At 49.5% G+C, this 14,914-nt stretch overlaps 1 protein-coding gene across 4 annotated transcripts in view; it reads right to left on the bottom strand.

Moving 5' to 3' along the window:
* Window positions 1-14,914, bottom strand: part of BAZ2A (bromodomain adjacent to zinc finger domain 2A) — a 2,136,751-nt gene that overhangs the window by 1,525,463 nt on the left and 596,374 nt on the right. For all 4 annotated transcript variants that reach the window (XM_069653682.1, XM_069653683.1, XM_069653685.1 and 1 more), the window contains one exon: window positions 14,426-14,534. In XM_069653682.1, the coding sequence (XP_069509783.1) occupies window positions 14,426-14,534 (109 nt within the window). The remainder of the gene's footprint in view (window positions 1-14,425; window positions 14,535-14,914) is intronic.

Below are 14,914 nucleotides of genomic sequence, written 5' to 3'. Positions count from 1 at the left end.
TTTCCATGACCATCAGTCTGGCTTCGGGGAAGCCAGAGACACAGAAACTGCTCTCCTGAAAACATGTGAAGATCTGCTCTCTAAACTTGACTTCAGCACTCACTCCGTCATCATCCCCCGTCATCATCCTGGTTAACCAACTTGTGAGAACCTGGACATCATGGATCAGGCCCTGGCATGGCTGCCCTCCTTCCTCTTGTATCGACTCTCCCAGGTCCAGCTTGGGTCCATTCTCTCCACCACCTCTCTCTTCACATGTGGTGTTCCACAGGGCTCCATCCTCTCACCTTGGCTCTTCAATGTCTATCTGGCACCTTTAGCCCTCTTGATCTCTACCTTCTTCTCCAACTTTCAGTGTTATGCGGATGACACACAGCTCCCTTTCAGGCTACCCCCGGCCTCCTCCCCGTCTCGCTCATTCCTGTGCCTATCCGCTATTCAGGCATGGTGGGTCTGCAACAATCTCTCCCTTAATGCCAGTTAGACAGCGATGCTCCTCAGTGGGACCCCTGCTCCCGCTTTTCCTCTCTTACTTTGGCAGCTCTCCTTGGGTCCTCTCCCCTCAGCCTCTTGTGAGGCAAAAAACCTTGGGGTCATCTTCAACTCCACTCTCTCCTTCTCACCCCACATCACAGACCTTGCCAAGAAGGCCCACTTACAGCTGCACCCTCTCAGAGGTATTCTCCCTTTCCTCACCTTCCCCCAGAAGCTCACCGTCTTCAGAGCCCTGTTCTCTACAAGCTGGATTACTGCAACAGCCTCTTTCTCAATCTATCTGCCTAACTTTTCGCACTCTGCAACTTATCCTGAACAGAACTGCAAGACTTAACCTTGGCCTCAAGCCCAGGGACCACATCTCTCTAGCCCGGAAATCTCTCCACTGGCTCCCGGTGCCTGCAAGGATCAAGTTCAAGACCCTCTGCATCATCCACAAGGCGTTCTGGGCCGTGGCCCTTACCATCTTCAAAGCTCTCTTCCTAAAAACATTCCTGCTAGAGCCATCCGTTCATCTACCTCCAACTCTCTGTGGGTCAGTCGCTTTCCCAAGCAGAGTGGGGGTGGGGGCAAGGGGAGTCCTCTCTCCTCTGCAGGAGGCCTCCTCTAGAACGGCCTCCCGGCTTCTTTCAGTCTTGAGCCGGATCTCCTTAAATTCTGGAAGCTCAAGACCCTCCTTTTCTCCTCTTCCTTTCTCTCTCCCTCTCCCCTGCTAACCTATCCTGGACTTGTCGCCTGGCCCACCTTGCACTGCCACCTGGCCCACCTTGCACTTCCTGGCTGGGATTGCACCCAATCAAGATTGCTGCACTTGGGAAAAGGGGGACAGCAGTTCCCAAAATGTGTGGAATCTAGGGGCAGGGAGTCTCCCTCCCCTTTTGCAGGTGAACTGTGGTAGTCAAGAAAATTCAGGGGAAGAAGCATAACCCTTGAGACTGTGAAACCTCTAAATTGTGGAAAAGCTAAGGAAGCTCAGAGGCAAAGGTGTCATGATTCCTGCCCCTCATGTCCCCAGCCCTCCAAGATGTCAGGCTGGAACCAGGCCACGATCACCTACATGGCCCTCAAGGGCCTCTCCATCCCTCCAATTTATTTTCAAATTTCTTTATTGGGATTTATGTAAAAAAACAGTTGCATCACTGAATCAAACAATCACAATAGTAATAGTCAGGAATACACAAAATAGGCCATTTGTGAATTAACGATTAAACAGAAATAACAAAACAATAACATTAACAAGTCTCCATATGGTCGATGATGTAAGCAACAAGGGGGGGTCAGGCAGCAAGCGAGCACAGGTTAGGTGCTGCGCCAGTATTCCATTCCAGATATCGTGTGTCAACGGGGGCTAGATGCTCAAGGGGGTTTATCATCGTTGGAGGGGTTAAGTAAGGCCCAGGTAAGAGTTTTCCAGGCAGCAAGTCCCAAGCTCGTGTTTTCAGGGGATGTGGTGAGGCCGTTCTCCCAAGCTGAGGTTTCTGCCCCTATCCAGCGCTCCAGTTCGTTGTGCCATACCTGGTATTGTGGGCCTCCAGGTCGCTTCCAAGCCATAGCAATGGTCCTTTTGACCAGAATGCATGCCAGGTCCATGAGCTTGACTGAGTGTTTGAACTTGGCCAGTCTGGGATACGTTCCAAGAAGGCACTCTTTCGGGGTCCATTCATATCTGGTCATGCCTGCCTCGCTACATAGGAGTTCCACTCTCGCCCATAGTCGCCGGACCTGGACACATCCCCAGGACATGTGTAAGAGGTTTGCTTCGTCTCTGCCACACCATGGGCAGTTATGCTGGGGTAGCTTATATATTTTGGCTATTCTAAGTGGTGTCAAGTACGAACGGTATAGCATGCTGAGTTGTATCAATTTAAATCTAGAATTTCTGGATACCGCATTAGGGAACGCTAGTGCTCTACCCCATTCGGCTTCCGACAGTTCGTGACCCAGGTCTCTCTCCCATTTGGTTTTGAGGTCCTGACTGCGGGGGTTGGGCCTGTCAATTAGGTGACTATATATGCGGGACACAGGCCTCCATCCATCCGCCAAGCTATATAGGTGTGTTATGAAGGAGTCAGTTTCAGGCTCCTCGGGCCATGTGTCCCATTTAGTCCTAGCCAATTTGAGGATCTTTATGTACCAAAGGAATTGACCAGCCGGGACGCCATCATCAGATTGCAAGGAGGAGAAATCCCGGAAGGTGCCCTCATTGTATAGGTCCCCCCAAGTGTATACTCCCAGCCTTTCCCAGTGTCGAATGGAGGCAAGGTCCACCGAGTTCTGGCATAGGTCGGCTAAGAGCGGTATGTCCGGGTTGTATCTGTGTTTCAAGTGAAGAAGACTCATAACCCTTTGCCATACCTGACGACCCAGGGTAGCTATGAAGGGAATCCCATCCATAAGACGTTGAGGGGCCCAAATGAGTTCATTTAACCGGATTGGAGCAATCGGGTGCTGTAAAAGCAGCGTTTCAGGGGTAACATCATCGGCTAGCCATTTAGCCACAAAGCTTAGTTGGGCAGCCAGGTAGTAACGTTCCAGATCAGGAAGCCGAATGCCTCCTTGTTCGTAGGGGAGGGTCAGCGTGGATAATGCAAATTTGTGCCTACTAGTTCCCCACAGGAAGTCTTTAAGTATCTTCCCTAAAAGACGGAAGAAGGGAGTTCTAATGTAATAAAAAATATTTTGGAAACCATAGAGAAATCTGGGGGGAACAATCATCTTAATGATGGAGGCCCTACCCATCATGGATAGGGGGAGGCGAGCCCAAAACCCAATTGACTTGCGCAAGGGAGGCAGCGCCGCTACCGTGTTGTTGGCATGCATGAGTTCAGGCGTATGATAAATATTGATGCCCAGATAGCGGAACGTGGTGGGGCACCAACCTATGCCCAATGAGGGGAGGTCATCCACGTGTGTGTTCCGGAGGGCGCCCAACGGAAACAGACAAGACTTGTGTTTGCTAAAGTGTATGCCTGATACCTTGGCAAAGTTGCCGAGGACCTCCAACATGGTTGGGACATTCAGCTGCGGGTCCCTCACATAAAGGAGAACATCATCCGCATACAGGGAAATTATATGGTCCACCCCGTCAATCCTTATACCAGCATCAAAGAATTGTTTCCTAAAGAAAATGGCAATGGGTTCAAGCCCGATTATATATAGCATGGGGGAGAGCGGGCAGCCCTGCCTTGTGCCCCTTTGTATGTCCCATGCCGTGGAGATGAGCCGACCAGTTTTCACCCGAGCTCGCGGTTTGGTGTAGAGAACTGTGATCCATCGAATGAATCGTTCTCCGAAGCCAAACTCCCTAAGTACCGCAATCAGCCATTCCCAGAAAATTGAATCGAACGCTTTGATGGCGTCCAAAGAAAGCAAAGCGTGGGATTTACCTGTATGAGCGGGATGTGACAATACATGTTGTAATCTACGTAGATTGGCAGTGGTGTTACGGCCCGGCACAAAGCCACTCTGGTCGGGGTGCACCACCTCTCCGATCACCCTGGACAGCCGCTTGGCCAGGATGGTTGAGGATTTTAACATCATAATTGAGCATAGCGAGAGGGCGATAGGAGTCACAGTCATCTGCAGGCTTACCAGGCTTGAGGAGCGGAACCACCAAGGTCTCACGCATGCTCCCAGGCAGGATGCCCGACTCATAGGCTTCTAGGAACACCTCGTGCAGCAGCGGGGACAGTTCCGGCTCGTAGGTTTTGTAAAATTCGGCGGGTAGCCCATCACTGCCCGGAGCCTTGCAGGTGGCCAGGGACTCGATGGCATCTTTTATGTCATCTATGTTGATATCAGCATCCAGAGCCTCCTTATGCGGCAGCGGGAGTGGGGGCAGACCAATTTCGTCCAGGGTGTTTGAGATTTCCTCGGAAGGCACCATATCAGTATGGGAGTATAGTCGGGTGTAGAACTGCCCGAAGGTGTTATTAATTCCCTGTTGGGACCGTTGTAGCGTGCCATCAGCATCCCTTAGGGCTGTGGTCGAGTACTTAGGGTGTTCTTTCCTACACAGCCAGGCGAGTAGCCTACCAGGTTTGTCGGCGTGGGCGTGTGTTTTGTTGGTTCTGGTAATGTAATCAAATTTGGCCAGTCTGTCCCAGGCTTCCTTGCAGGCGGCCCTAGTACTGGCCAGCTTGTCCTCCTGTGGTTGGGGGTCCAGGGTGTTGGATTCTAGCTGTTCTATTTCAGTTTCTAATAATTCAAGTTCGGTTCTTAGGTGTTTCCTCATGCCTCCAGCCTTTGCTATGACCTCTTCCCTTACGACTACTTTGAGAGCATCCCAGACCGTGCTTAGGTGGTCAACACTGTCTTTATTCTCACTGATGTAGTTCTCTAGAGATTCTCTGAGGCTGTCCCTGAACACTGAGTCTTTAAGTGCCTCGGTAGGCATCCTCCATGTGGGTATGGGAGAACTGGGTCCAGTGATGTTCCATTCAATTACCAGGGGAGAGTGGTCGGAGATGGTGCGACCCAGGTAGTTAGAAGAGTCAATCTGGGGGAAGCTCTCTCTGCCGGTGAAGAGATAGTCGATTCTGGTGTGAAGATTGTGTGGCGAGGAGTAGAAGGAGTAGCCCCGATCCCCGGGGTGTTGTTCCCGCCAGATGTCCACCAGGTCTAGACGGTTTAGCATGGTATTCATGGCGGTGGTAGCAGTCGACGGGCCCGCCAAGGGGGGAGCCTACCTGTCAAGCACGGGGTCGCTGACGCAATTAAAGTCGCCTCCCCAGATAAGGAATGCATCTCTATAGAGTGCAATCTTTGTGTATAACATGGTGAGATGCGCGGGGATGTTATTGTTGGGGAGGTATGCATTGACAATACATATCTCTGTTTGTTCAATGTGGCCCAAGAGTATAACATACCTTCCATCAGGGTCCAGTTCAGCTTTAGTAAGCTGGAAGGGGATGTGAGGACTGATCCAGGTGAACACCCCTCTGGCGAATTTGGAGTATGTGGACCCGAACCCCTGTCCACCCCAGTACGATTTGAGTGCCGCCATGGATTCCTTGGTTAAGTGGGTTTCTTGTAATAGGGCCAACCCTATCCTTTTTCTGTGCAGATAGGATTTTATTCTGTTCCGGCGTAAGTAGGTACCCAGACCCCTCACATTCCAGGTGGCGATTTTAAGGCGTGTGGGCATGATGGTGGCAAAGGAGCCGGGGCGCTGAGCCCGTGGCAGTCTCAACCCTCCACGAGCCAGCTCCATGTGCTGAGCGGTTGCCCCCTGGGTCCGTGCTCTGCAATCTACCTGCTGACCTTGATTGTTGCGTTGATGTGCTAATCGGAGACTTGTGAACAAATTTAACTTCCACTCGAACAGGTGGATTGAACAAGAAAGTTAACTGTGTGTTACCCCCAGCAGCTGTACTGGGAGGACAACGCTCGGGGGCTTCCGCTACCCATCGGCCTGACCAGGTCATGTGGTGCGGATGTGGTGTTGGCCCTGGGCCAGCCATGCTTGGGGTGGGGTGGGTTGTGACGATGTCTGTGGGGTGGTCCGTAGAGCTCCCGTCCTGGAAAGAGCCAATCAATCGTTGCTGTAAAAAGATCTATTTGGTTTTAGCCGTTGGGTGTCAAGATGTGATCCTCTCCCTCAGCCAAATTGTTGTGCTCCATCCACATAGTGGCTGCTGCCGGGGTCTCCATGTAGACGGCTTTGCCTTTGTATAGTATCTTGAGGCGCGAGGGGTACAGGAGCATGTATTTAAGGTCGAGCTTCCGCAGTTGGGCTTTGACAGGTATGAATGAGTTCCTGGCTCGCTGCACTTGCGGGGTGTAGTCGGGATAGATTACGATCTTGGAGCCATCGCGTCTGATCTCACCTCCGTCCCTCGAGAATTTGAGGATCGTCTCCCTGTCACGAAAGTATAAGATCTTGGCGATCATTGGGCGAGGGTGTGATCCCGGAGGGGGTCGCTTTTGTAGGGCGCGGTGGGCTCTCTCGACGGAGAAGCCCTGTGTGAGCTTGCCAGCTCCGACTTCCTGCACTAGTAAGGACTCAATAAATTCTGTGGGGTCAGTGCCTTCCATCCCCTCCGGAACGCCAAGGACTCTGATGTTATTGCGGCTAGCCCTCCCCTCTGCTTCCTCCGATCTCGCTTCAAGATGAGCCACTTGTCTCTCAAGTGTGATGACTTTTTGCTTTAAGTCCTTGGCAGTGTCTGTGGTGTCCTGTAGGTTTATTTCCACCTTGTCTATTCTTTCCGCTAGGTTGCGGGCGTCTTGACGGATGAGCTGTATGTCCACCTTGAGTTCATCTATCCTGGTCTCCATGCACGTCTGGAGTGCTGCGATAGCCTGTAGCACTTGGGCATTGCTGGGGTCGGCAGCGGTTGTTGGGGGTTCTGTCTGCGTGGGGATCTCATATTGGCTGGGCTGTTTGGGTTTAGCCCCTGAGAACGAGTCCATGATTGTTGCACCCCTGTTCTTGTTGCGTGAAGTGGACATTTGTCCTTCCTGGTATTGTGACGGCAGGGATGAGCCCCCAAACGGCCCCTAGGCAGTGTAAAAACAATGTGAGCCACACAGAACTGCGTATTTCAGTGAAGTTCAGCGGTATTCTTTGGCGGCGCCGGAGGGCACAAGCGGGTGTAGGTGATTATGTGGCCCAAAACAGAATATTCCCCCAGCAGGACAACGGGGTGCTCTGCGATCCCCTGGCACACCGGGCCGCTATCCCGCAGCCCCTCTGGGCCCTGCCGTCTATGGCACAGGCGAGTCCCGGCTCCCAAGCACTGGGTTAGGGTCTACAGGCTTACCAGTGCATCTGTGCATGAACTGTTCACTCCCCAGCCGCCCGGCTATCTGTTCAGGGTGAGAGGAGGAGGGACCCGCGTAGCTCGCCGCGGTGACAGGGGCCTGCTTAGGTCTCCGCCGCCCCGACACACGGAGCTCCACGCGGGCGGCAGATCGCCGACGGGGTCTCCCACGTGGTGGCAGCGGTCCGTTCGCTCTCCGTGTCTCCTCCGCGGCGATCCAGGAGCTGCGGATGTGGCTCCGTCCGCTCCCCTGGGCAATGCGGAGGTTCTCTCGCGTGTTCGGGGGCCCCCAGCAGCGGGACGTCCCCCGAGGAGCAGGGAGGTGCAAGGGTGTCCGGTCTTTCCGCTCCGAGACAGGGGAGGCGGCGCCCGATGGAATGTCTCCCCACTGCCTCGCTGCCGGCTCGGTCCGTCCCTCCGTCAGGCCTCGCCGCCGTCCGCCATCTTGTTTCACCCGGGGGCATCAGTACGAAAGCTGCGTTTTCGGGAACGCCGGTTCCGATTCCCCTCGTTCCAGCGCCGAGCGGGGTCGGAGTCGCTCCCCCCTCCTGGGTGTGAGTTTGGCTCTTGATCGGGTCGAGAATATAGGTCGAGTAAAGGATCTGGGCCAGGATCGGGACGGGAGCTCCACACAGTCACGTCTTTACGCCATCAGCGCTGGCCACGCCCCTCCTCTCCTCTCCATCCCTCCAAAGACCCACTTGGAGTCAGACTTGGCGCTTGTGGCACCAGACTCACTCACTCCCATAGGATAACATTGGGGATTGGACTTGTAGTTCATTGATGGGGACAAGATGGATGCCCCCAGATATTTCGGTTCCTAGAACTGCATGTGCAGTCTAGTCTTTTGGGTGTGGTTCAGCCCAGAGACACCTGGGATACCCAGAGACTATTTAAGCCACTCCCAGGCTGAGAAACATGCTTTGTGTTTTCTGCACCTGCAGCATGACACTCACCGTGTTAGGATCGGTCTCCAGGAGGCCTGCATCTTTCTTCTGCACTCAGCTCCTGCAAGAACACCGTTAGGAACAGCCTTACCTTGCGGCGCTTCTGCCCATCATTCATCGCTTCTTCTGTTCTGCGGGCATCTTTGGTGGTCTTATTCCCATCCCGGCACGCCGCTTCCTAAGGAAAAGGGAAAAGAACAGAAAAAAGGCATTAGTAAGCATTCAGCAAATATTCGCTTATTTTTAAAGACTGTACCAGCTTCAAACGCTTACCTGAATCCCAGCCGCTCTGGGGGAACTCTGTCTCCGGAACTTCTCATCCACCTGCAAGATGGAAAAAACACTCCAGGTTAGAGCGGAAACATCTAGAGGCGCCGCATACCACGCTTACTCATTACTGCATTTCTTCTTCATAACCGGCACACACGCTGAAAACGTCGCGGCACCTAAAAGACACAGAAAAAAAACTCTGTTCAATACAAATACGAAAGGGGTGCATCGCGCTCTCACTCACCTTCAGCGCTACTCACCTCAGCAGCACATCGCCATCCCCAGATGCCGGCCATCATCTAAGGAAGGAAAGGAACAAAGTTAGAGAACTGTTTAAAAGACTCAAACTTACCTGTCAGACTCTTGCCAGTGAAGTAACTAGGCAGCAACGAACCTGCATCAATCAACGCGCTGAAAGCAGGACGGAGAGCACACTTTCCAAGAAAACAAGGTGAGCTGTGGATCAAAGGGAAGGGTTGGACCCCGGGAAGAAGGGGTTCAAGCACACAGAGACAATAGGGAGTTAAACTCTACCAATCCTATGTTTCAGGCCCAGTCTCCAGTCGAGTAGACTCCAGGGAAGGGTTCGAGGTCGTAAGAGGTCAGAACAGGCTGAGTGACGTCCCCGTGGATACCAGGCGAGCGTTACAAAAGGCATACTACATGAGCCTGTGAATTGTGAAACTGGAAATCTCAAGGAAGGGGTCATACCCCTTTAGGTAGAAGAATGGTAAAACCCAAAAGGAGATCAAGAGAGAAATCGTATATCTCGAGGTGATGAACTTTGTAACTGGGAGGAAACTCGGGTAAGAGTCAGCCTCCTTGAGATTGTGGAGTATGGTAATGTGAAAGTGAAGAAATTGAAAACAGAGAAATCGAATGGAAGAATCCCTTTAACTGGTAAAACTTTGTTGGTTTCTTATACATATTCGAACTTTATGTTGGAACTTTGGAAAAGGAGCTGCAGGTGATCAGCGAAAAGACATTTTCCCCTTCAAGTTGTACTGAGTTTTGTGTGCAAGAGTCAGGTTAAAGATTAGGACACAGGACAGAGAACCTCTTGTTTTTGATATTCTGATACACACGTTTTGTTGAGGCAGATAAACCCCTCCTAGACTTAGGTATAGGCATGATTTCCCCCAACCCTCTCTTTAATTTTATCAATAAAAGTCTTTAACAATCACCATAATGCCACTGTGTACGAGTGTTACTCTTGGTCCCTTTCACTCCTCTTCCCCCCCCCCCTCTCCTGCTCTCCTCCTCAGACAAGATGACAGGAGAGGAGAGGAGCAGAGACAGGGACTGCAGACACGACCCAGTGAGGTCCCATAAGCGTGGGAAGTAATTGAGGGGCCTGTGTGGCTTTAGTAGTAAAGAGATCTGGAGGTGCCTCCCTCTCTCTGCTGCAACCTCTCGGAAAGGTGGCTAGCACAGGCGCACCCGGAGAAAGTAGCGCAGGCAGAACAGACCCAGCCGGAACTGACTTGAGGACTTGGAGGCGAGGCAATGCCACCCTCAAGATGGCTGCTGTGACTGATGAAATGGTGCCAGCAGTGGTCGACGCGCCCATTGTGACAAAAACCGATACAGCTGGCTTGGCTGATGGTGCCGTCGACAGAACCTCCATCGACAAAGAGGACGATTTCATCAAATGTCTTGGTGTCGTCGACGAGGAAGTCTTTGGGGCCGTCCACAATGATGCTGCCGACAACGATGAACAATGCTTCATCCATGGGGTTGACTAACAGAGTGGATGATCTCCAACCCTCCGAAGACTGGGTTTCCTTCGTGCCTGTCGCCGATCCAGACAGACGCTGTAGTGCTCGCCGACCAGGAAGTTGGAGCGTGCGACGACTTTGCCTTTTTAGGTACCTTCCGCTTGGATGCATCCTCAAAGGATCTCAACCTCTTTCCAGACAGAGTACGGTCTTGGGCCTGCTAGCCCTGGTAGAGGCATAACTGCATACAGACCCAGAGTGCCTTCCTGCAGCCATGAGACCAGTTTCTGATGGCGATCCTTCCTCGTCTTAGTGGAGATCGACTGGCAGATGGGTCATCCGTCCAAATCATGGTCCGGGTGCAGGCAGTAAATGCATTTCTGGCTCTGGTGACGGTCCTCAATGAATACGTTCTTCTGACCGCATCTTCAACAGGCCTTGAAGAGGCTCTTCTTCTCGGCTTCTGACATGCCACATGGACTAGGCCCAAAACTTGGTCTGTGGCCTCACACAACGTAATGATCCGACAGACGGTGGGATCAAGATCAGCAACGGATCCCTGCTGCGGATAATTCACAAAGGAGATGAACTGAAGAAAACATTTTTAAAAATGGCAAAATACTCAATAAAATCAAGCAGCGAAACTCTAGGGCTCCCAACACTAAAACGAGTGGTAGGGATTTGAAGATCCTCACCGAGGGTGGAATTAAAGTTGAGTGTCATTGGTTGCGGCAGTATGACCCAAAGTGACCGCAATAGGCTAAACAAGCAACAATTCGGTTTTTAGCTTAAAGCTAAACTACTTTATTTTTACTGAGTAATCCCAGCCTGACAATGGGGAATATTCATAGCATGTGAATCCATGCAAGACCACATGATGGAAAAATAAGAAATAGAATGAAACTATCATGTCATGTAATATGGTGATCTTCTCTCAGCCACTCAGTCTGCTGGTGTGAGAGGATGGGATTTCACCAGGTGAGCCCATAGCGGCACAGAAATGGGGCCTGGCATATTAGTGGCCATTCAGAACAAAGCGCCAAATACAAACACAATTTCAGGCCAGATGGAGAATAGGATCAAGAGAATACACAAATCAGAAAGAAAGTTCAACTGCTTTACTTGTAGGCAACTGCTCTGATGGGATGAAATCTTTTAGGACCTAAAGTTCTAACATACTCCAGAGGGAGAACTACTGTATACTATAAGATGACCACATAGCAAACTTGCATGCAGCAATAACTTAAAGGTAAGGCAGGGGTCCTCCCTCTTATACCCCAACATCGGCAATATACTCGTGAAGAACTCAAAACTAGTAGCAAGTGTGTCAGGATGGCATAACACCAAATGATGCAACAGTCTATCAAAGCGACTTCCGGTCCTTTCAGTATTCCCTATTTTAACAGCCAAGGACATGGTATCCAGGGTGGTCAGTCATAATGTAGAATGAAATAATGTCGAAAGTCAAAATATCGAAAACATTTTTTTAGAAAACAATGTCGAAAACCAATAATGTCGAATTTTCTACATTTTTTCGAATTTTTCGAAAAAAATAAATATATATATAATTAAAATGTGTTGAGTATGAGGGGTGAGAGGGTGGTGGGATGGCCGGGGGGCGTTGGCTGAGGGGAGTGGGAGGGGAAACCCCCCCCAGTAAATGATACTCTTCTTGGTTATGTATTTATTGATAGTGCTAATTGACATTTTTTTTTCGACATTTTTTTTTCTAAAAATTGACTCTTTTCATTATATGTATAGGTTTTCGACATTATTGTTTTCTACATTTTTTTTCTACATTTTTGTAAGTCGACATTTTTTTTTCTACATTATGACTATAAACCGGTATCCAGCTTGCTTCCTTGCTCGAATTTACAGTTTCTGGGATATATTGCCCAGATTGCTTCTTGACAGTCTCCAATGAGCAAGTATTTGTCCCCGTCAATGCCTAAGTTATAGATTTGGCATACAGATTCTCACGCTGTTGCCATGGGTCCCCACCTGTGTCAACTAGGATGCCTTTTGCTACTCCTACCCGTGACTATTTCTCTCCTTGTTTATGGAATAGACGTCCAAGTAGACTACAAAAGCAGCGGGTCGCCCTCATGGGCAGGTAGCAATACTTTCAATGCAAACAAACAAACTCACTCCTACCAGCTATTATTTCTTCCACCTTTCTTGGGGTTTTTGTTAGGTTTTGATTTTATCATGAGCTGAATCCCCAGCATGAGCCAAAGTTTCCAGTTTTGAGCAGGCTCTTAGGTTTCTCGGTCTCTGGCTCCCGTCAGGGTCTGATATATATAACCCACAGAAGGCTTGCAGAAACATGTCCTCCCTGCTCTCTGGTTTTTGTCAGAGATAAAGCCCTAAGTTGGATCATAGCTTATCCCTTTCTCTGTGCCTAGTCTCCCATGCTGGCCTCCTGCCTCCAGGCCAGTAACTCAGTCTGGTAGACTCCATGCAGCAAACAGTGGTATTTTATAGTGTTCTAAATTACCCTGAACAGCCCATTACCCCCCTGGTTGGTGTTTCACTGACCACTTTTGCATCTCATCTCTTGATTGGGTCACACTAGTTACACCCCCCTTCTCTGTCAGTAGGAAGCACAACAGGATGTGGGATGTTAAGGGGATCAAAGTAACCACCCATATAGCACCTACATTGTGCACATCTATTAGCGCGTGTGCCTTCTGTTCTCCAGGGCCCCTCTAGTTCCCAAAGGAAGCCAATGCAACATTACTCACATTTCGCTGACAGTCCTGTAGCCCTAGAGACTGAATGCACAGCAACAAGTTACCTAAGTTACAGAGTGAGGATGACAACCTAGACAGTTCAAAGAGATCTAAACAAGTGTTTACTACAATGCCCCCAGAGATCGCCCAAGAAAGGGACACCATGGCAGCAGATAGAAAATGGAAGGCACCTTTGACAACTTTCCAAATGATGCAAGGGGCTCTCGGCCATACGGTCTTTCCCGTCAGGGGACAGAAATGTGAGGAATGAGCCCTAAAGCACATGAAAGGTCCCCACCATCCTAGTTGACTTCTCCCCTTGCACAGTCTAGAACACTGACTTCCAACAGTCAAGAATTAGTGATAACTGATCATAAGGTGAGGACAATTCTGCTGGATTTAGAAAGGGCAGCTCAGCAGCCAAAAATTTCAATAACACTAGCTGCATCTTCAACATGGTATCCTATAGTGAGCACTAAGCACAACAAAGCATCAGGGACAGTACTTGCTAAGTCAATCATAACCCTGTCAGTGTCTTTATAATTTCCTGGAAAGGACTATTCCATGAGAGCCATCTCTTGTCCTGTGGTTCCCTATGGAAATCAGGATAGGATTTGGTACAGTAAGGTCCCAGTTGACCTTTACAAGCAGGGTCAAAAGCTAGGAATGCTCATCACTAAGGCCAGAGGCATTCTGAACCAATTACTTTCACCTTGTATCAGCACCTTACATACCTTTAACAAGATCATCAAGTATATTGTCATATACCCATGGGTGGAAGATTTTAGTCAATGACATTCTGCATTAATTTCTACCTCGACCCTGTCCTAAGCGCTGGCCTTGATTGCTCGATGACGGGTACCACTAAGTGAGCAAAGTTCACCTTAAGGATTGATGGTTTGCCAAGGCAAATCAAAAGCATAAAAATGGGGCTGGAGAAAGTAGCTGGGTTTATTAATAGACCCAAACAGATGTGTGCATAAAAATGGGGGAAGCAGAGGTTTGTCAAAGAATAGTTTTAAACTGTCATCTGCGGCACATCTTTTCCCCAGAAACTGGCACTCTAGATTAAGAGACTCACTTGGACATTTTGGTCACCCAAAGGGTACATCAATGCCAAAATGCAAATCGTCTGCTCACAGACTACAAGTGTTTACAGCAATGATCCCAAGTAGATAAATAAAAGGAGTGTTTTCCCCATTCTTTCTGTACAAATCCATCTGGAACTGTACACGTCCATATTTTATTTAGTTAATAGCACACTTGTTCCATACAACAGTCACAGAAAAGAGAAGGTGTTAATAGTGTATTCTCAAGTCTAAAAGTACAACAGAAAAAGACATAATACACAGTATTACAACTTTTATTTATCTGCCATAATTGTCCTGGGACCCTAAATGTTGCCAAAAAGAAACACTGACAAGGACAACTTTTTCCAGAGAACATGGTTCTCCCTTTCACCACACACAGTCCATGTGTAATAGCTAAGAAAGGCATACCTTGATAACTTCTGGGAACTGCTTCATGCGTTTTCCACAGGGTGCATAGTACCAGGTTTCTCCCTGCCAGCGGTGGCTGCCTTTCTTAATACGAACCTCTCTTATCCACCTGCAGAAAGTGTGAAAAAGAACACTACTTTTCAACCATCACCTGCTTGGGAGTGATCCAGAAGAGTGGCCACATCACTGTACAAAGTGTGATAGGCCAGACACAGGAAACAAACCAGAAGACATTTAGTTTTGAAATTGGTTTATTGGTTTTTCGATACTTACAGTGAATCACAGTACATTATTAAATAATTTTGTATGAGCAACGCCAGATAACAAAACAAACTAGGCTTGCATGTACAATACAATTTACCAGTGATCATTGCGTCACAGGGGATCTCAGTGGATGCACCGGCACAGTGGAGTGCATCAATGAATCATACGGACTGTCAGCACTTGCAGAGGCAACATTTGCATGTTTTTTTAGCACTGGTATAACAT

Source organism: Ambystoma mexicanum, chromosome 3q, assembly GCF_040938575.1.
Source record: "Ambystoma mexicanum isolate Mex_15411 chromosome 3q, UKY_AmexF1_1, whole genome shotgun sequence".
NCBI lineage: Eukaryota > Metazoa > Chordata > Amphibia > Caudata > Ambystomatidae > Ambystoma > Ambystoma mexicanum.
This window is presented reverse-complemented; position numbering and strand designations above follow the sequence as displayed.